Here is a 17,003-nt window from a genome sequence, read left to right on the forward strand (position 1 = left end):
CACGGTGATGCTATTTCCTCCACGAGTCAATTTTATGGACAGTTACCCTCTTGGTCCATGCGGTCTGGCAAACCATGCACCTGTGGATGTCAACCCAACCCAAAACAGGCTGACCTTGTGAACATGGGTTACACTGAATGGGGGCAATCTCAAAACCTGCACAGTGGGCTTGTATGTCGTGCTCTTTACTGAACAAAGGTTTCTTGGTGTAAATTTGAATATGACATCGAATCTGGATTAATTGAGCTGACTCAAATATGCTTTGTTTAATAACATACACATTACAGTTGCACTAACGATATATATATATATATATATATATATATATATATATATATATATATATATATATATATATATATATAATCTGCAGGCATACTAGTCACCAAGATGATGCTAAAGTAACTTTTATCGTAGCACAAATCAAGGGTTTCACTGAAGCTAAAGCAAAATCAAGGCCTGGACAAGTTCATTCTGTTCCATGTTATCATTTTGAACTTACCTCAAAGATCATGCCCTGGAATCCATAGCAAAAAGTAGAGCCAAATGGGTTGGTGTTATTGGAAGATGAAGACCTATGAGGCAGACATGGCAACAAAACAAAATTCTTATATGATTACATAACTATGTTTGCTCATTTTCTCAGAATGCTTCTTCAAGTGACTTTTATACACGACCCCTGAATCACCTGTTCAGGATGACAGGATGGTCAGTGGGCTGTCCTAATGCTTCCCGCACTGCATCCCACTGCAGCACAGCACCAGCCACATTAGGCCAAAAATATTTTCATGTGTTTGTGTGACTGACAGGTACTCAAACGTTCGGGTAAGCACATCTTAGCAACACATTTCCCGATAGTTCCTCAACTATAGGATTAGGCCTGACTGGGCTGGTTTTGACACTGTTCGGAAGGGCCGGGTGTGAAGTAATTTGTAGCTGACCTTTGTGTAGGCTGTGATGACAAAAGGTTCTTTGTCTTTGTCCAGCTCTGTGGTGACAAATGTGGTCTTTCAAAATACCACTGAGACAAGGTATAAACATCCTAAAATATCCTGCACAGAGCAATGCAATTTGGCAGAGGCAGGCGTGGCAACCTCACCACATCTGGGAATGAGTGGGATCCTGAAGTCACAGCGATGATACCTGAGAGAAAAGGAGTTTGGTACAATCAATTGATTTCTACCTTTAAGAGTGCAATTCTATTTTGTTTACAACTCCGCCCCGATATGCAGGTAATGATCCTGTGTGCAAGGTGAAGACAATGCGGTGAACTACTGTACATTTATCTTTGGCCGAGTGCACGTCGTGGTGGATGTTATTACAAAAAAAAAACAAACAAAAAAAAACATTGGATGGATGTTATTACACAAGTTCAGAATTTCGTCTATGGCCTCACTGAGGCCCAATCTATGAACAAGCTTCAAAATCCAGTTCATTTCAAACTGTTATGCAAACCTCCATGACAATGACTTTCCCATGAAATCCAGGAAGGCAGGAATTTTGAAGTTTAGTTAATCGCCAGCATTAAATAGCCTGGTGTTGGCTTAGCGGTTAGGGTGCCGGCTTGGGATCCTCGGATCCTGAGTTCGAATCCCGGTCGATCGCTGAATTAACGCCAGGGGGGTTGACTCAGCCTGTCATCCTTCCGAGGTCGGCAAATTGAGTACCAGCTTGCTGGGATGAATGATCACGGTGTGTACCCCGGTTTAGAATAGGTACACCGTATCCCTGCGCATCGTAAGAGACGACCAAGGGTTGGCGTCAGGAAGGGTATCCGGCCATAAAAACATTGCCTCAAACACGGAACCATGATTGTCATGGGGCCCGCAAGGCTAACCCCCGCTCTAGCGGGGAAAATGGCCTTAAAACGATCATTCATTCATTCATTAAAGATGATCATATTTGGTTCTTTTTTTTTGACTTGTCCCTTTTTACTTTCCGACTTTTTTTTTTTGAGCCTGGTGTTGGCTTTGCGGTTAGGGTGCCGGCTTGGGATCCTAGGATCCTGGGTTCGAATCCCGGTCGATCACTGAATTAACACCAGGAGGGTTGACTCAGTCTGTCATCCTTCCGAGGTCGGCAAATTGAGTACCAGTTCACTGGTAATTCCCTTTGTGTCGCAAAAGGTGACTAACAGGGTTGGCGGCAGGAAGGGCATCCGGCCATAAAACATTGCTTCAAAAAGGGGACCACGGTGCCCGAAAAAGGCGAACCCCTGCTCTGCGGGGAAAAATGGCCTCTAAAGGTGTTTTTTAAATATATATTTGGTTCTTTTTTATTGCATCCGTCATTATGCTGTACTGAGGAATTGGAATGATCACATTTTGATGTGGAACAGAAATGGAATGCAATTCTTAACTCACATGTTGAAATTGTAGTGACCCGGATAGTTGGTATGGAGAACAAACTTCTTAGCCTGTTGGCTGATGGCATCAAAAAGAATATCCTGTGCAGAAATCGACAGTCTACAAAGGAATTATTATTTTAACCATGTTTTAAATATTGGCAGTACGCGTTTCCTCCATATGATAAATTGTCAAGTTTTTATCATATATTGTTTCCTCCAAGATAAATAGTCATAGTTTCCTCCGAGCAAGATGAACCCCATATAATTTCAAACATGGTGACAAGCAGAAAGGGCGTTGAAGGTGAATGCAATTTTAAAAGAAAATACGAGTAACTATCTTGGTAATGATTCCGCATTAAACAAACAAAACAACAAATAACCTCACCTAAGCTTTAAGGTTAAAAAAAAAAACATTCTGAACTAATCATGTAAAGAACTGAAAAAGAATACCAACTAACATCAGTATATAACCCAGGCTGAGATGCATGAACACGTTATCAAACTAGAACAGCACTCGGTCAGAGTGCATACCTCCGCCAGGGTGAACAGCTTGTGGTTTGTATCCCACTGATAGGCCGAATCTGGATTCGGACCTGAAACAAAATGTAATCGCCTGGTTCTTGTCGCCTAACCGACTTGTCCCCCAAGTTTAGTTATAACTCGTCCATAACGTTAAAAAATATCATGTTGTGTATCGTTTTTTCCCCGATATCTCAATGGTGAAGAATCACTTCGATAATTAAATAATTCCACTCTCTGCTGGTCCATATCTCAACCCTCAGATTGGCAGACAGCAGCCTCCTCACTCTCTGCAGACCTGGACAAAATCACAAACTGGTCAAACAAGTGGAACATGTCTTTCAATCCTGACAAATCTCACACTCTCACGATGTCTCTCTGAAAAGACCGACTGGAAAACCCTCCCATATACTTTCTCAACAATCCTCCAAGAAGTTGTCACTCAATTTTTTGGGTCTCACTATCTGCCACGATCTTTCCTGGGAAAACCACATTTCCAAGCTGGCCTCCAAAGCCATTCGCCGACTGGGCATCCTCCGTCTGCGAAGTCCTTCCTTGGCACACCTGAGCTTCTCACCACATACAAGGCTTTCATTCGTAGCTAAATGGAATACTGCTCTCCCCTCTGGGCTGGTGCTCCTGCCTCACACCTCGCTCGACTTCACGCGGTAGAAACCAAAGCCTTCAGGATCATTGGAATCTCCCTTGATGAAGCTGATTCTGAGGGCCTTTCACTCTCTCACCGCAGGCAGGTTGGTGGTCTTTCCGTCTTCGACCGACTCCTCTCTGGCCTAGCTCCCCCATCTGTCTGTGCTCTGTCCCCCAAATATTCCTACAGGTCGCACATGATCTGCCAGCAACCCTCTTATGGTGAAACTGCCACAATCAAGACTCTCTGCTCACCTTCCCTCCTTCATTCCTCTTTTCTCCTGACTTTTTTTTTTTGGAAATCCCGACTTCTTTCTTTCCTGGAAATTCTGGCAGTGTCCATGTGTTTTATACCTTTCCCAACCCCCTCCCCCACCTTCCCATGCCTCCTCCCCCCCAGCCCTCTCCCTTTGAACAGATCTCCCGATGTCCCTGTTCTCCACTGTTGTGCTTGTGTGCTTCCCTCTCCCCATCTTGTCTCCCCCTCCCTTTATTGTTTTACGTGTGTTTGTTTTTTGTGTTTTATGTGCTAGCTCTTTAACGAGCCTCGATCTTGGATACAACAACAACAAAAAAAACAAACAAAAAAATTCTCATCCGAATCCATACTCAGATCTTCACTAAAATCTAATCGTTTTGTCCTCGTCACATACGCTGCCTCTCTGCCAAATCCATCCACAACATCGTTTCAACAAAACAACAAACAAAACAAACAAATCAACACAGACAAAACAAATCAACAACAAATTTGACAACACAACATTTTGATCAACAACAACAACATTTTGATCAACACATTTTGATTCGATCATCAAATCAACATCGTTTCGTCTGAATCCATCCACAACTTTGAGTTATCTTGTTCACAGACAGACAGGGCTGAAAACACAACCTCCATCCACATTCGCTGGTGGAAGTAACTAGTTTTGTCACAACCCTTCCACAACTTCTTGAAATATTGTGCTATATATTATTTTTGGCCCTATCTCTCAATGATGAAGAATCACTGAAAAAAAAAAATCGAAAATCTGGATCTTCACCAGAATCTAACCAATTTGTAAGTTGCATTGCAATCCATCTGCATCCAAAATTGAACCAATTCGTCCTTGTCACACACCGAACCTGTCCACTAAGTTTCGTCTGAATATATCCATAACTTTTTGAGATATTGTGCTATACTGTATAACATCTTTGGCCCCATCTCTCAATGGTGAAGATTCACTTAAAATTTTTCGTATCTGGTCATTCGCTGCTGTCGTCGTCGTCGTCGTGTCTGCTGTCCGGTCCTATCTGAAAAAAATGATTAGATCAGGATCTGGATCTTCACCAAAACCTTTTCAATTCATTTGGCACACACCCAACCTGTACCAGGTTTTGCCCAAATCTGTCCATAACTTTGAGATGTCCTGGTCACAGACAAACAAACACACACACACACACACACACACACACATATATATATATATACATATATATATATATACGTATATATATATATATATATATGTATGGGAGCGTACGCTGGGTCAGCACATCACTGCGTCCTTGGACGACTCCTCAGCACCATCCCGACACACACCACTGTGTGTGTTACCGAATGGGGTGTTTTTTACGGCGGCCGGAGTGCAAATCCTGCCAACCTCCTTGAGGACCCAGTACCCTGGTACTCATTTTGCCGACCTCGGAAGAATGACAGGCTGAGTCAACCCCAACTGGTATTAATTCAACAGCTGAACTGGATTCGAACTCAGGACCTTCCGATCCCAAGTCCGTCACCCTCTAGAAAAGTGATGCTCATGGAAGAGCAAAAGGTAACGGAATGGGTTACAAAAAGGGAACGGGAGATGCTAATTAATACACATTGACGCCCTCATCAGCAATGGCTAGCTGCGTTGCATGCCATCTGCAAGTGGGCTGCACCAAATCGGAAAGGATTTAAAAGCTATCGATACTTAAAATATCATTGTTCAAGTGCAGAGGGATAATGAAAAGAAAAATCCGGCATATCGGGTACAGTTGCATTTGTGGACGTGACAACATTTCGACGGTGTAAAAGGGAATTGCTGAACATTTTTTTTTTTTCCCAACGTCTCATTCACCCTTGAAGAGTTCTGAGACCGCATACAAACGATCCCTTAAAATTGCAATGCAGATGCATGGTGGACTTACCACGCCCAGTGTGAAGAAGTTGTAAAAGTAGTCATTGCACCGAGATGTCTGCTTGTGCGGTAATGCAGAATGGATCCGCATCTGAAAGAAAACAAATGCACAAGCTCCGTGGGATTGGAAATGAACCCAGAATCAGCCAAACCTGCTATGCCAAGACCCTGTTGTGCCCCAAGCTCTTCCTTTTGAATAAATTTCACAGTAAAACCCACCAATGATAATTAACCTGAAAAAGTTAAACGTACCTCCAAAAAAAAAAAACCAATCACTTCTCTTTCAAAATTTGGCTTTTGCATCTTGGCCCTATATATATATATCAATGACTTCCGCTGAACTTGGGGACAACTAAGAAGAAGACATTTGTTGGTCGAAAGCTTGTCGAGAATTAAAGATCGACCGTCCTGAAGCTACGTCCGCGTCTGATTCAATCTCCCGATTATTTATTTAATACAAATGGGATGCCCTGCTCGTACTGTGGAGTTTTTCTATTTCTCACAGATATATATATATATATATATATATATATATATATATATATATATATATATATATATGTATATATAATATAAATATTCATGGACATAACCAGTATTTAAATATCAGGATTATTAGGATGTGTAACATCATCTATATCTAAATAGCTGAACTGTGTTTGGACCACGTATGTAATAATAATAATAATAATAATGCATTTATTTTATATAGCGCTTTTCAGGAAGCCCAAAGACGCTTTGACAGAGTGCAAAACATAATGCACATAAAAACAATTGCAAAAGACAAGAATCAATAGGGAAATATTTAAAGCAAAAAGGAGGGAGAAGGAGAAGAGATAGTCAGGGGTTAAATGCTGTGGGTTAAATGTTGAATGCAGTGTTGAACAGGTGGGTCTTGAGTGATGTTTTGAATGTGGCGAGTGAGGAGGAGTCTCTGATGGTGTGAGGTAGTGAGTTCCAGAGGGTGGGAGCAGCGATGGAGAAGGCCCTGTCCCCCCAGGATCTGAATTTGGTCCAGATGGATGGGGGGGGGGGGGGGGGGTCAGGAGGTTGGTACCAGCAGAGCAGAGGTTACGATTGGGAGTGTGTATGGAGAGGAGGTCAGCCAGGTAGGATGGGGCCAGGTTATGGAGGGCTTTGTAGGTCAAGAGGAGGATTTTGTACTGGATTCTCTGGGAGATGGGGAGCCAGTGAAGCTTGTAAAGGACGGGGGTGATGTGGTCAAGGGTCCGGGAATGGGTGAGTAGACGGGCAGCGGAGTTCTGAATGTATTGGAGTTTATTGGTGATTGTTGAGGGTGAACCATAGAGGAGGCTGTTGCAGTAGTCCAGACGGGAGGTGATGAAGGCGTGGATGAGGGTTTCTGCAGCCATGGAGGAGAGGGATGGACGGAGACGGGCCATGTTTTTCAAGTGAAAGAAGGCTGTCTTTGTGACCTGTTTAGTGTATTTGTCGAAGGAGAGGGTTTGGTCAAAGATGATGCCAAGATTCCGGATGTGAGGGGAGGGAGGTGGACACTGGGATACCGTCGATGTTGAGTGCAAAGTTATGGGTGGATTTTATGAGCGTTTTTGGGCCAATGATGATTATTTCAGATTTATCATAATTAAGTTTGAGGAAGTTGATTTGAAGCCAGGATTTTATTTCAGTGATGCAGTTTGTCAGGATAAAGTGGGTGGCGGTGGAGATGTACTTGGTGGAGATGAAAAGCTGGATGTCATCAGCGAAGCAGTGGAATTGGAGACCATGACGGCGGATTAAGTGACCGAGGGGGGACAGGTAAAGGATGAAGAGGAGGGGGCCAAGAACTGAACCTTGGGGGACACCTTGGGGGAGGGGAGCAGTGGGAGATTTGCAGTTATTGATGGAGATGAACTGGCGTCTGTCAGAGAGGTATGATTTAATCCAAGAGAGGGCAGTGCCGGTAACGTTAAAGGTGGTTTCAAGTCGGGTGAGGAGGATGGTGTGATCGATGGTGTCAAAGGCGGCGCTGAGGTCGAGGAGGATGAGAATGTTGAGGTTGCCAGCGTCAGAGGAGAGGAGAAGGTCGTTGGTGATTTTGAGGAGAGCAGTTTCAGTACTGTGGTTGGAGCGGAATCCGGATTGGAATGTTTCATACAGGTTATTGGCAGAGAGGTGATGTTTGAGTTGAGTGGCTACAGTGCGTTCCAAAACTTTCGACAGAAAGGATAGGTTGGAGGTAGCCCGGCACATTCCTTCATGCCTCCCCATGTATGTACTAGTACTGTATTAGTCAATCGGTGGGAGGGAGGACCATCGAATGACTGTCGTACATCGACCGATTGGATGGATAGCTGGCCTGACTGCACCCACAATTAAAATGATGCACCACTATTTTTTGAAGCCGCACAGACAGCAGGCCTTAGGCCAGGTGTAAATGGAATGATCCCAAGTATATAACCACAATGTATTATATATGCACATAGCCTGTACAGTGTACACGTTTTCGCTTCATGTATGTACATCGGATTATTTTCATCACCGAATGCGGCAGCGATCTGTGGCGTTATACACCATGGCACGGCAAAGGGTGGGATAGCATCATTGGCTGAGGCCGTGGCTGTGCTGCTAGTGCAATGTCCCCTGCTGGTTATGGCAGGATTTTGTAATTTGTTCTGATAAGTCGCCTACTCTTCGCAAAGGGCACCGTGGGATATTTAACGTCCACCAATGAATGCTGGCACATGCGGCGCCTAGTTTAACATCCATCTGAGGCATGGCACACACATTGATTGAATCACCGTGCTTGTGAAACACTGGGATGACAGTGTATAGCTCGGCCAATATTTGATGCCAGGCTAAATAGCTTAGAGGTAAGTGTGTGTACCTCCGAGGCCATCCTGCCAACCAACTTCCAGAACTCGAATTGCAGATTTTAATTTTTTTTATTTTTTATTTTTTTTGTATACTGAATCGAGGCTCGTGAAAGAGCTGACATTTACTTCACAAACAAATCAACCAGACAAACAAAATATATAAAAAGAGGGAGCGGAAGACAAGAGAATGGGAAGCACACAAACACTTGAGAGCACACAACATTTAAGAGCAGGGAGATGTGTGGGAGGGAGAGGGCTTGGGGGGAGGAGGCGTGGGAAGGGGGGGGGGGGTGGGTGGGAGAAGTATAAAACACACGGACACCAAGGACTTCCAGGACAGAAGTTGGTATTTCAAAAAGTGGAATTGGGGTGAAATTATCGGGGATAGAAAAGATCAAGGTTTTGGATGGGGGAAGATAAGAGATGGTGGTGAACAGCTGTTTTAAAGACCTGGAGGGTGGAGTGGGATTGAAGAGAGTGAGGGAGTTTGTTCCAGAGGCGGGAGAAAAGAGGAATGAAGGAGTGAAGGTGAGCAGAGAGTCTTGATTTTGGCAGTTTAACCATAAGAGGGTTGCAGGGAGATCTTGTGCGACCTGTAGGAATATTTGCGGGACAGAGCCCAGAGAGAGCTGGGGGGGCAAGGCCAGAGAGGAGTCGGTAGAAGATGGAAAGACCACCAACCTGCCTGCGGTGAGTGAGTGAGAGGCCCTTGGAGTTAGCTTCGTCGTGGGAGATTCCAATGATTCTGAATGCTTTGCTTTCAACAGCGTGAATACGAGCTAGGTGTGAGGCAGGAGCACCAGCCCAGAGGGGAGAGCAGTATTCCATTGAGCTGCGGATGAAAGCCTTGTACGTGGTGAGGAGCTCAGGTGTGCCAAGGAAGGACTTCGCACGACGGAGGATGCCCAGTCGGCGACTGGCTTTGGAGGCCAGATTTGAAATGTGGTTTTCCCAGGAAAGATCATGGCAGATAGTGAGACCCAAAAGTTTGAGTGACAGAACTTCTTGGAGAGGATTATTCAGAAAGTAGATGGGAGGGTTGTCCAGTCGGTCTTTTCGGAGAGACATCGTAAGAGTGTGAGATTTGTCAGGATTGAAAGACATGTTCCACTTGTTTGCCCAGTCTGTTATTTTGTCCAGGTCTGCAGAGAGTGAGGAGGCTGCAGACTGCCGATCTGAGGGATGAAGAATGGAGCGACAGAGAGTAGAGTCATCAGCAAAGAGATAGAGAGGATTTTCAAGAGAGTCGGAGAGATCATTGATGAAGACCAGAAAAAGCACAGGGCCCAGAACACTGCCTTGGGGAACTCCAGCCTGAACAGGAAGAGGAGATGAGAGAAACCCATTCAGGGCCACACATTGACTACGACTAGAGAGGAAGTCCGCCAGCCATGCGTGGAGATTTCCATGGATACCAACAGAGGAGAGTTTGGTGAGCAGAGCGGGGTGCCAGACCGTATCGAAGGCACGTGATATGTCAAGGGAGACTGCTCTAATTTCCTGTTTGGCATTGAGGACCTCCATCCATTGCTGAGAAAGCAGTCGCAGCATGTCCAGAGTAGAGTGACCAGGTCTGAAATCAAATTTATGATCAGAGATCAAGCCATTGGAGAAGAGGAAAGATTTCATATCTGAAGCAATGATGGATTCCATGACTTTACTGATAATTGAGAGAAGGCTGATTGGTCTGTAGTTGCTGGGATCTGTTTTTGCACCTTTTTTGTGCAAAGCGGTGATGTTGGCAGATTTCCAAGCAGATGGCAGATGACCTTGAGCAAAAGAGAGGGTGAAGAGAACAGAGAGAGGGAGTGAAAGAGCGGAAGAACAGGATTTTAGGACCCGTGGGCTGATGCCGTCAGGTCCAGTTGCAGAATCAGAGTCGAGGGTTGACAGAAACTTTTCCACCTTGTCAGGAGGAAAGGACACAGAGTCCAGGAGCAGCTGGGTACGACTGGGTACGGTGGGTACAGAGAGGGATGGGTTTGGGACACAAGATTTAGAGGCAAACACAGAGTTGAGGCATTCAGCTTTATCATGCGCGGAGTCAGCCGTGTGGCCGTTTGAGGTGAGGGAGGGGATGGAGGGGATGGAGGGGGAACAAACACCAGAAACAGATTTGACCAGATGCCACCATGATTTGGAAGAGGGAGACAGATAAGAGAGTTCTGTCCTGAGAACGGAGAGATATTGTTTCCTGGCTCTCCTGAGGGTGGACACACACTTGTTTCGGGCTTTGTGAAAGGAAATGAGATTTCCTTCCGTTGGATTTGCTTTCCAGGAGACAAAAGCAAGTTGTTTCTGGGCAATAGCCTCACCACAAGATTCCGTGTACCATGGACGGGAGGAAGGGTATGACAACTGAAGACGACTTCCAGATTAGTAGAGGAGGCCCCACAATGGTATGTGGAGAATGTTCAAAAGGGCAATGACAATTATTGTATGAACCTTAGTGAAACTGCCCAAATATCAGGATACAAGAATCATGTAGATAATCTTTATCAATCCTTCCTGACCTATAGATTTTAGAACAGTAGGCCGTTTCAACACAGCTGGACAGCATTTCAGTTTGGCCCAAGCATGATCTGCAATAATGCTGAGCTCAAGAAAAATCTTTATCACTTCCACATGAAAATGCTGTCAACTGTAAACATGACAAAGCAAGCCTGTTCACTTCCATAATTGAGAACATTACCCATTTATTTTCTTTTTCTTCTGGCTAACCTTATCTTCAGACTTGTAAAAAACTTTGTGCGGAGATCCGATGTTGCTGACGACATCCTGACAATGATCACCCAGGTACACACACCGCTGGAAGGTCTGCAGCTTGTTGTCCACCCGCATAACTGGACCGCAGCCTGAAACACACATTGGCAAACTACTATATACACAAATATAAAATCGGTTTCCGAGTTAGTCGCTTCATTCTTAAATGTTCCAGACAGTCCTTCCTTGTGTCTAGTGCGTTTCAAAGGGGATATGGGTTGTGTGAGATGAGTTAGGTTTTCCCCCCACTTTGCTATCCTTTGGAGGTGGATGCGTTCTGCTTCTCTCGAGCTGCAGAGGGATAAGCACACCATCCCTCATCAGCATACGCGCGCCAAAACTCGATTCAAATCTGCATGCCAGAACCAAACTCCCACCACCACTACAGCAGCAACTCAACCGCAGTTTAACCACCACAGGACTACAAACTACCTCCACCACATCACAACCACATCCCTCCACCGCAAGACTAATGACCATCATCTCGTTTTATTTACTCCTCATTCACCCACGCTTGCACCACTAGAAAGGTTCAACCACAACGCTGTTCAACAACAGCTCCTCAACCAGCAGAACACCACAACCACTTCAACCACCTGCTTACGCTGAATTGCTGCAACCACCATCTTACGCTGCTCAAGGATGCCATTTCACCCACGCCCCCACCATCAAAGTTCACCGCCAGTTAGCGCAAACCTGCGCAGGCCATCCCACTGTTCCTTCCTGTCAGCAAAGACATTCCGGGCATTTAGGCAGGGAGCAAGGAACAGTGAAGGTCGGCCCCATGTTAAGTCGGGAGCTGAGGACCATTAGTTAGGCAGTTAAGAGGAAGCATCTTCATTTTTTCAGGAAAGCACCAAATTTGGCACAGATGTAGTATGGACCTATACAATTGTTTTCCTGAGGGGCGCCCAAAAATTCAGAAAATTCAAAAAATCCCCAAAAATGTCCTGGATGTCGTGAAAAAGGGGAGAAAACGGGTATTGATTCGAACTGTAGACTCTGATATTGTGGTCTTGGCAATAGCACACTACTTTACCTACCAGTCACACGGTGTGGAGGAACTCTGGATTGCCATTGGCACTGGTAAAAGCTACCGCTACCTTGCCATCCATAAAATTGCCCCCGGCCTTGGCCGCAGGAAGTCCGAGTCTTTGCCATTATTTCATGCCTTCACTGGCTGCGACAGTCATTTTTTGCCCAAATTGGGAAAAAGACAGCCTGGAAGGCTTGGGAGGCATACCCCAGCATCACGCAGACCTTTCATGCTCTCGCTTATAGGCCATCTGTGGACGCTATTACTATGGAACTACAGAGCATAGAAAGATGTGTTGCCATCCTCTATGACCGGACTACCGAGATAAAGACAGTGAATGACATGCGCCGACACTTGTTCACGAAGAAGGCAAGAACAATTGATCACATTCCCCCAACAGCAGACGCCTTTGAACAACACCTAAAACGTGCATGTTTTCAGGCTGGACACGTATGGAGTCAGGCACTTGTGCCCTACCCAGAACTTCCATCACCAGCTGATTGGGGCTGGATGAAAACAGGGACTTCTTGGACACCAATTTGGACCACAATACCACTGATACAGGAGGCATGTTCAGAGCTTACAAGCTGCCATTGTAAGTCGGCCTGTAAAGGCAACTGTAAATGCCCCAGGGCAAATCTGCCCTGCACATCACTGTGTGACTGCGATGGACAGTGCTTGTAGTACTACGCGTCTGTGCGAGAGCCTCCACCTTTCAAGTGCCCACAATATTTTAAGTTAAAACTGCAACTGTGTGTAACTTTGATTAATTAATACCATTCCATTGTTATCAGAGACCAATAAAACAATGTGTATCACTTGGAATTGAAATTTTACCTAAAATACTATGAGATTCAATGAAAATGGAAACACCATGGTGGCCATCTTGAAATTAAAGATGATGGATGCCAATCTTTATGCAATTGATCCCATTGTATTCAGAGACCATGAAAACATGGGGTAAGATACTGGAACTGTGGTGTTATCGCTCATAGTATAGAAGTTATTGAGGGAAATAGGTCACCAAGGGAGGTTATGTTGAAATTCAATATGGCGGCCACCAGGGGTTCTGAATTTTTGGGCACCCCTCAGGAAAACAATTGTATAGGTCCATACTACATCGGTGCCAAATTTGGTGCTTTCCTGAAAAAATGAACGATACGCCCTATTTTTTGGTCTTAACTGCCTAAGTACATGGCCTGTCCCGAGAGTGACCGAGGACCTTTTCAGACCATCAAGCCTGTGGAGAGGATGACTCACCGAGGCTCATCTGGGCTATTGGATACACCGCACCAGGAACAAAGGGGGCGGCACATGACCTTTTTTGTTAGTCTGGGCTCGTATGAGAGCTAACGCATACAGTCACGTGAAAAAGTAAGTACACCCCATGTAAAGTTTTGACTTTTTCAACATATTTCAACATACAGCAATTTGATCTTCATTTCAACAATATTGATAGATAAAGGTGATATAATATAACAAATATCATGAAACATTTACATTTTGTAGTCCATTGTATAATTTATATAAACATAAATGCAAATTTCACATGTGGAAAAAGTAAGTACACCCTTACATTTATCACTACTTCAAATACCAAAAATTAAAATCAGGTGCACCAGCTCAGGTGCAAATGATTAGAACATCGTTGGAGAGGATCTTGGAGGAACCGGTCTTATTTAAACCTCAGACATTTAGTTTGGTTTGCTCTTTGTTGTTGAAGTGTGCGGCGTCACCATGCCTAGATCAAAAGAGCTCTCTGAGGCCTTCAGAAAGAAGGTTATAGATGCCTACGAGTCTGGGAAGGGATTTTAAAAGATCTCCAAACAATTTGAAATCAATCATTCGACTGTCTGGAAGATCATCTACAAGTGGAGAAGATTCCAAACAACTGCCAACTTGTTCAGGCCAGGCCGCCCCAGCAAGTTCAGCCCGAGAGCAGACCGCAAGATGCTGAAAAGTCTCTAAGAACCCCAGAATGTCATCACGGGACCTACAGGTAGCTCTTGCCAGTTGATGTCAAAGTGCACGAGTCTACCATTAGAAAGAGGCTGCATAAATTTGATCTACATGGGAGGTGTGCCAGGAGGAAACCTTTGCTGTCCAGAAAGAACATCAGGGCAAGACTAAAGTTTGCCAATGAACACCTAGGCAAAGACCAGCACTTCTGGAACAATGTGCTCTGGACAGATGAGTCAAAGGTAGAGCTGTTTGGCCACACTACCAGAAGACATGTTGGGCGAAAACCAAAGACAGTATTTGACCACAAGAACCTGATACCAACTGTAAAGCATGGTGGTGGAAATATTATGGCTTGGGGCAGCTTTGCTGCATCAGGGCCTGGACAGCTCACCATCATGGAATCCACTATGAATTCTTCATTGTACCAGAGGATGCTTGAGGATAATGTGAGGCCATCTGTCGGAAAGTTGCAGCTCAACCGAAGGTGGACCTTGCAACATAACAATGACCCTAACATACCAGTAAATCCACCAAGGAATGGCTGAAAAGAAAGAAATGGAGGGTTCTGGAATGGCCAAGTCAAAGCCCGGATCTAAATCCCATCGAGATGTTGTTGGGGGATTTGAAACGAGCTGTGCATGCAAGAAACCCCTCAAACATCGCGCAGCTGAAATAATTCTGCATACAACAACAACAACATGCATTTTAAGGCCATGTTCCCTGCTAGAGCGGGGGTTAGCCTTGCGATCCCCATGACAATCTTCTCCATTTTGCCCTATTTTCTGCATCTCTCCTTGTTAACCCCCTTGCCCGCATTTCTTCTTCCACCATCTTTAGCCAAGTCTTTCTCGGTCTTCCCCGTCCTCTACTTCCTTCTACATTAACTTCCATCACTCTTCTCAACCAGTCACTTTCATCCTTCCTCAATACATGACCAAACCATCTCAACCTGTTCCTCTTCACAGCATCAATCACAGGCAATATTCCCATCATCTTTCGCAATTCATCATTTGTCTTCCTCTCTCTCAACGATATTCCGCACATCCATCGAACCATTCGCATTTCCACCCTTTCCAGCCTTCGTTGCTGCTCTACGTTCATTACCCATGTCTCGCTCCCATAAATCATAACACTTCTCACACATGCAGCATACACCTTTCCCTTCAGCTTCAGCGACACTCTCCTCCTCATCAGCACGCCACTCAGTTCCCGAAACTTCTTCCATGCACATCTCACTCGAGCAACCGTTGCCGAGTCTGATCCACCTTCTCCATTCAGCATGTCTCCGAGGTAGCAAAATGTTTTCACACCTTCCAGCTTCACGCCGTCTCCAAGATCCAACTCAACATTTCCTCCATCTGCAGCTCCCTCTGTGCACACCTTACATTTGAATGTAGCTGCCACACTGGTTAATGACCCTCTCAGACCACTACATTTTTGATGAACCCACTCAGCACACATTGTACATTGAATGGAGTTCACTCCGACACCCTTCCTGCACACAGCACACGGCCACTTCCCAGTTCTTTCCACCTCACCACATGCTTTACCACTTGCCATCACCTTTGTCTTTCCGATATTCACCTTCAGACCTTTTGTCTCCATACATTCCTTCCATTTGTTCATCTTTTCCTTCAGTCCATCCATAATTTCCGCAATCAACACCAGATCATCTGCATACAACAACTCCCACGGTAAACCCTCCTTTACGTTCTGAGCCAGCACCTCCATCACAGCTACAAATAGTAGTGGACTTAGTACCGACCCCTGATGCACTCCCACCTTCACCTCAAACTCACCACTGTTCCCGTCCTTCGTCCTTACAGCTGTGCGTGCTCTTTTGTACATTGCCATCACTACTCTGATCAACCATTCCTCCACTCCTAACTTCCTCAATGCCCATGTCAATACTTTGCGTGGAACCCTATCGAATGCTTTCTCCAGATCAACAAACCCAAAAAACAACTTCTTCCTCTTATCCATGTACTTCTCCTGCAACTGCCTCACAATGAAAAGCGCATCTGTCGTTCCGCTTCCTGGCATAAATCCAAACTGCATTTCGTCGATCTTCACTTTCTTCCTTATCCTCCTCTCCAACACCCTTTCCAATACCTTCATTCCATGCTCCAATAACTTTATCGCTCGGTACGAGCCACACTCCAGAGGGTCACCTTTCCCCTTGTATAGAGGGACGAGGGTACTCAGTTCCCAATCCACTGGAATGCGGCCTTCTTTCACCACCAGATTACAGATCTCTGTCATTCTCTTCACACCCCAACTTCCTGCTGCCTTCAACATATCTCCCACAACTCCCGTCGGCCCTCCCGCTTTTCCACTCTTCATTGCTTTTATCGCTTCCTCAACTTCCTTCTCAGTTATCTTCTCTGCCGGTCCTAAAACTGGGTTACTCTCTATGTTGCCATCCCATTCATTCTCTGTATTCAACAGCATTTCCATATATCTTTTCCATCTTCCTTTAATTCCATCTGGGTCGACAACGATTTGTCCCACTTCATCCTTCAAGCAACTCACCCCCATCACATCACACCTCTCTTTCGCTATGTGCTTTGCAATCCTGAATACTGCTTTCTGACCCTCTTCCGAATCAAAGCGTTCTCCGAACATTTTCCTACATGCCTCCTGCGCCTTTGCTACCTCTTTCTTTGCAGCCTTCCTGGCTGCCTTATAACTTTCATGCTCTGCTGTTTCTGCTCCCGTACCCTTCGCCTTCT

The 17,003-nt window shown here is 45.1% G+C and overlaps 1 protein-coding gene across 6 annotated transcripts in view; it reads right to left on the minus strand.

Moving 5' to 3' along the window:
• The window catches only part of PHAF1 (phagophore assembly factor 1), a 70,257-nt gene that overhangs the window by 24,451 nt on the left and 28,803 nt on the right, over positions 1 to 17,003 (minus strand). For all 6 annotated transcript variants that reach the window (XR_013625037.1, XR_013625036.1, XM_068131230.2 and 3 more), the window contains exons 9-15: positions 11,232 to 11,365; positions 5,684 to 5,764; positions 2,364 to 2,446; positions 1,100 to 1,143; positions 942 to 988; positions 689 to 747; positions 503 to 575 (exon numbers count right to left, since the gene is read on the minus strand). Coding sequence is in view for 4 of the 6 variants with exons in the window: in XM_068131230.2 (XP_067987331.2) it covers positions 503 to 575; positions 689 to 747; positions 942 to 988; positions 1,100 to 1,143; positions 2,364 to 2,446; positions 5,684 to 5,764; positions 11,232 to 11,365 (521 nt within the window). In the remaining 2 variants the exon portion in view is untranslated. The remainder of the gene's footprint in view (positions 1 to 502; positions 576 to 688; positions 748 to 941; positions 989 to 1,099; positions 1,144 to 2,363; positions 2,447 to 5,683; positions 5,765 to 11,231; positions 11,366 to 17,003) is intronic.

The sequence above is a fragment of the Myxine glutinosa genome, chromosome 11 (genome assembly GCF_964187855.1).
Source record: "Myxine glutinosa chromosome 11, kmMyxGlut1.1, whole genome shotgun sequence".
NCBI lineage: Eukaryota > Metazoa > Chordata > Myxini > Myxiniformes > Myxinidae > Myxine > Myxine glutinosa.